The sequence below is a fragment of the Biomphalaria glabrata genome, chromosome 14, assembly GCF_947242115.1.
Source record: "Biomphalaria glabrata chromosome 14, xgBioGlab47.1, whole genome shotgun sequence".
NCBI classification, from domain to species: domain Eukaryota; kingdom Metazoa; phylum Mollusca; class Gastropoda; family Planorbidae; genus Biomphalaria; species Biomphalaria glabrata.
Genome location: NC_074724.1, coordinates 8,731,747 through 8,736,891, shown reverse-complemented (window position 1 = coordinate 8,736,891; position 5,145 = coordinate 8,731,747). Strand labels below are relative to the sequence as shown.

Below are 5,145 nucleotides of genomic sequence, written 5' to 3'. Positions count from 1 at the left end.
CAGCCCAATTACACTAAGTAGTTAACAATTAACGTATGGCATTTAACTGTAAGGAAACGTTGAAACAGTCCAGTGTAGACTTCCTCTTTGTTCAATGATATTGGTGGAAGGCTGAAAGCAGTCATGTGGTAGCTACCTTATACTTCCCACATATCAATACTATTTTTTTTCACAAAAGAAAGTATTTAGAAATTAGAATCTACGGTGCTGAAAGTGCACAATTTTTTATCAAACATTTAAAAAAAAAATAAAAAGCTGATTTCGAAATTATTTTTTTAAGGCAAAGAAATGGACTCCTTGTTATCAAAAAATGTCATTTCTTTATTAAATGTTTCGTCACATCTGCCAGCACAACGACCAACCGCCTTTACTTTTCCCCTACTAATGCCAGGTACCCATTAGAGCTGTGTCGACGCAGAGGCGCCCAGAGATCCCGAAATTAAAAATCACAGTCTTCACTAGGATTCGAAGCCGGAACCTCGGTTCGGTAGCCAAGCGCTTTACCACTCAGCCACCGCGCCTCCATTGTAAAAAAAAAAAGTTCAAAGAATTATTTCCAGTTCTTTGGCTTACGTCGTCTTCTTTTTTTCTTATTATCTTGTATTGTTATTTTGAGCTCTAAACGCTTCTCTAGCGACGCTATCTTAGTTTCGTACACATCGTCCTTCTGTTTCAACTCTTCTTCCAAGTCTTCTATCTTTTCTTCACAAAGTCGTATTTTGAGGTCATCATATTCAGAATGTCTCTTCTGTACCTCGTCTTGCCGCTTCAGCTTGTTCTGTAGCTCTACCATTGTCTCTTCTTGTTTCTGGAGGCGTTTTAGCAGGTTTTGATTCTCGAGCTCTTTCTCCTTCAGTTGGTAACTGTAGTCAGCGTCTAAATCCTGAAGTTTTTTTCTGAAGGCTTTTTGCCTTTCATTCATAATATCCGTTTCATTTATGGAAACCATTGTAGGTGTGTTGTGTCGGCAAGTGGCGGACGAAGCAAACTTATTGGTTATCACACTGTTGAGAAAAAACAAGAACAAGAAAAAAATACTTAAAAAAAAAAACAAAGCTTATTATAGGGAAGGAACCGCTAATTACTGCCATTTATCTGAAAATGTCAGGGTTCAACTCCCATTCTGTAATATAAAACAAAAATTAATGAATTAGTACTAATTGATTAAATAATTAGTTCATTTTGGATTGATTCGTGTATTGTCATCAACTGTAAATAGTTAAGCAAAATTTCAACTTGAAGCGAGGATAAGAAGTGGGAGAAAAAACTTATCATAACTTAATAAAGAGATAAAGTCCACTTACACATACACATCTCTAATACAGTAGCGTTTATTCCCCTTGTTTCAATACCAAACAAAATAATTAATCACTAATATTTAATTAACTAGTTGTTTTTTTTATTGATGTATGTCTTGTCAGGCTAAATCAATAATTGTGCAAAGTTTCAACTTGATCCGAGAATAAGAAATAGGAGAAAAAATATGTTCACGCATTTTACCAGACAGACAGACAGACAGACAGAGTTGATATAAGCTTTGTAATAATAGTAAGCAATGCTATGAATGAATGAAAATATTGCGTAGTTTACTTTTTTTCTGGATTGAAAAAAATCATTCAGAATAATTACGTGTAAAAACCTTATTTTGTATTATACGTTATCATAGTAAATTAGTGAGCCTTACCCTCCTTGGGGTCAACACTTGTGCCGAGTTTTTATCTTTTCAGACTACATTCCAGAACAACCGTGACTTACTCCAAGCAAATAAAATCCTATCACAGAACCTAATAATTGTCAGTACAGTTGACTCTTTATAGACGCGACGAATATATGACAGGAGTGGTGTCGGATGAACGATAACTGTAAAATGTTTGTTGTTCGTAAAATGTTTTACATGCTTCGGATGTTCAATCAAAGTTGAAGATAATTTACTTCCTGGTTCAAACCTCCCTCAAAACATTGTGGGATAAAAGTGGGCAAGGGACAATTGAGATGTCTGAACGATAGTCCAGAGCACATATTCTACTACAATACAGCCATTGATGTCGGACTATCAAGAGTCAACCGTTCATTCAACAGTTAGGCCAAAAGCTACTTACGTCAATAGAGTTTTACAAAGATCAGATTCAGGGCCCTCAAAGTTATTTTTAACTTTATCATACCATTGGTCAAAACTGTCTGCCAGGCTTTGAGTGTCCTATTGGAAATAAAAGGTCTAATAATTGTATTACTAAATATATATATATTATATAAGCTTGTAGTACGATTATTAGATATTATATTAGATTATATTAACAAGATATTTGCTGACAATAAGTATTATTAAACCATGTGCTTCCTGTTTGTTTCAATTAAATCAATATGAAGGATTTTAAATTAAAACAAAGTATTACATAAAAATAATAATAAATAATTGAATATATTGTATAAATTATTTTCGGACCTTATTAGTATTCCAATTCTATCAACAGAAAACATGCAAAGAAACTGAACCACTTCCACAGATACTGAAGTCCTTCGAAGAGTGGGCCTGCAAAGCAGCCACATAATCCTCATGCAGTCCCAGCTGCGATGGGCAGGACACGTCTGCAGAATGGAAGACCACAGAGTCCCTAAACGACTCTTGTGTGGCCAAATAAGCAAAGGAAAGCGCTCGCAAGGTGGTAAAAAAAAAGCGTTTCAAGGGACACCCTCAAAGCTTCTCTGAAGGCGTTCAGCACAGACCCAGGCACATGGAAGACAGAGGCACATGACAGAGCATCATGGCGTCGCGCTGTGAAAACTGGCGCACATGTTGCTGAGGAAAAGAGAACAACGCTGGCAGAAGAAAAACGCCAGAGAAGAAAAGCAAGGCCAATGACACTAGCTCCAGCTAGAATAACCTGCCCGAACATTCCAGGCTCACATAGGTCTCACCAGCCACATGAGGTGGCATAAAACCCCAGTGCAAAGCTCTCAGCACCTGGATGACAAAGTGGTCATCATCGAACAACGATGGACGAACTATATTTTATTAGTTAAGATATATTACACCTACTTCGGTTTAGTTGTCTATTAGCAGTTTGGTGCAACAAGTCAACAACGGTTACAACAAACACACACACATGAACAAAGATAGCACCACATTAGTCTAAGACTTGAGCTTAAGATGGATGGCAGTAAACATACCGGTGTATACGTGGGTTGTCGTGATGGATTGATGACAGTGTTTCCTAGACAGTCTTCGCCAGACTTGTTTCTTGTACCTGCAAACAATCAGAATAGAACACACCATAGCAGAGAAAGGAGATTCCAGATTACAGTAAGACAGCCATACAAGCACAGTCTATTTTGCTTACTTTTTTTTTTTTTTTTTTACAAAACTTACATCAACTCGTTTGTCCATGGATTCATTACACTACATTACCCTTCTCATTCTCGATCAAGTTAAAATTTTGATAATAACACAAGAAAAAATTAATTACTGAATCAATTAGTGGAAATTAATAAATATTTATTTATAGAAAAAGGGGAGGTAAACGTACAATTTTGAGATTTATAGTAGCTGTTACACAGTGCTCTCCCTTTATTCATAAAAAAAAAAAAAAAAAAAAAAAACCCATTTCAGCTTTGTTTTAAAACATTTTTTTTATATAGTTTGCTTGTTTAGCATCTTACAAACTAACATAATAGATAAAAAACAATGGAGCCTAGGAGCTTAAAAAATTCAAGGATGAAAGCCTAAATGCCCTAAAAGCTGAGTTCTTTTAAAAAACAAAATAACCAATAACTGTGTATATGTCAAGCTAATAGAGGTCAATCATTGCAAAAGTCACAGAGGAAAGGAGAAAAACGGTCGATACATATTGTCATTTGACTACGAGACAATAAGTGCCTCAAATGTCTTATAGAGATTCTACCACTGTATAATGAAAAAAAAAAACATGATCAGAGCTTGTGTTTTCATACAAACTCATTACCGTAACAGCTTTAATGGGTAGACTTTTACCATCCCGGTAAAAAGGAAAGTTTGAATATGCTTGGAGTAATTATCAGAAGTTATGAAGAGCTAACTCCTTACAATAAATTAGACTATTATGGCCGAAAAGTTGCTAAGGTGGTAGTTTTTTTTTTGGACGGCCATCAGTATGATATGTCAAGATACATTATTCGTGTTTTTATTATTACATTCTAATTATTTATAATAGGTCATAATGGCAAAATGGTTAAAAATGAAGTTAAAATAATTATTATATATTGATTATATTAAAAATAAACAATACAAAGTATTTACAAAACAAATAAAAAATCGAAATAATGTCTTTAATTTATAAGATAACATGAAATAGTATAAACCTTTTTTCTCAAACCTTGTTATATATATATATAACAATAAATACTTACTCATTATTGAAAGTACTTTATTCTTTTTTTCACCTCTTTCCTCCGATATATAGGCGAGCTATTCTTTTTTGTCTGTCAACATAAATCGAAAGATTTTTTTTTCTTGCCTACCATATATCGGCCTCAAATTTTGATTAAAAATGACAATAAATTTAATCATAAAATAAAATCAGAATAAGATTTTTACCTAATCTCTCTTCGATTATCGTGATAATGGTACAATAGAGTTGTTCCCGATAAATCTGAACACATATGAATCCTTGATCTTGCGTGCTAACGCCATTAAGGGGTAATATCATATCATTTAACGTCTTTTAGCGGGTCTCAAACGTTTGTAGCATATCACTCCCTATAAATGAAATAAGAATTTTACTCCTATTCCTTCCTCGTTTTCTTTTTCTTGTATTCATATAAAAATATATATATATAAATAAAATAAATAAATTATGGCTTTTATATAGCGCTACTTTCATGCTTATAGCATGCTCAGAGCGCTTTGGTCCAATCTCAGTTGTGGACCAGTGGGTGGAGGGGTATCTAGGAGAAGGTTTTTATAAAAACATATCGACTTTCAATATCTTAATTTTAATGTACTTTATGCTAACTTACACAATTCTGTTGAGAGAAAGTAGGAGAGAGGAAAAGAAAGAAAAAGAAAAGAAAGAATAAGGAAGGAAAAGAGAGAAAAAGAAAGAAAAGAGAAAAAGAAAGGAAAAGAAAAGAAAGAATAAGGAAGGAAAAGAGAGAAAAAGAAAGAAAAAG

At 34.0% G+C, this 5,145-nt stretch overlaps 1 protein-coding gene across 2 annotated transcripts; it reads right to left on the bottom strand.

Moving 5' to 3' along the window:
* Positions 1-299: 299 nt before the first annotated feature.
* On the bottom strand, positions 300-4,697 carry LOC106069697 (golgin subfamily A member 6-like protein 25). 2 transcript variants are annotated; one of them, XM_056009370.1, is made up of 5 exons: positions 4,571-4,697; positions 4,384-4,455; positions 3,169-3,245; positions 2,100-2,197; positions 300-1,004 (listed from the first exon to the last, which is right to left on the bottom strand). In XM_056009370.1, exons 2-5 carry the CDS (start codon positions 4,385-4,387, stop codon positions 551-553), a joined length of 633 nt encoding a protein of 210 aa, XP_055865345.1. In that variant the 5' UTR covers positions 4,388-4,455; positions 4,571-4,697; the 3' UTR covers positions 300-550. The 2 variants fall into 2 exon arrangements, with proteins under 2 accessions (XP_055865345.1, XP_055865346.1); XM_056009371.1 differs by lacking the exon at positions 4,571-4,697 and having other exon boundaries at positions 4,384-4,533.
* Between the last annotated feature and the right edge of the window lie 448 nt (positions 4,698-5,145).

Coding starts and splice junctions, on each gene's coding strand:
- LOC106069697 (XM_056009370.1), bottom strand. Junction 2,198..3,168: donor GACAACCCACGTATACACCG/GTATGTTTACTG, acceptor TATTTCCAATAG/GACACTCAAAGCCTGGCAGA. Junction 1,005..2,099: donor CTTTGTAAAACTCTATTGAC/GTAAGTAGCTTT, acceptor TTTTCTCAACAG/TGTGATAACCAATAAGTTTG.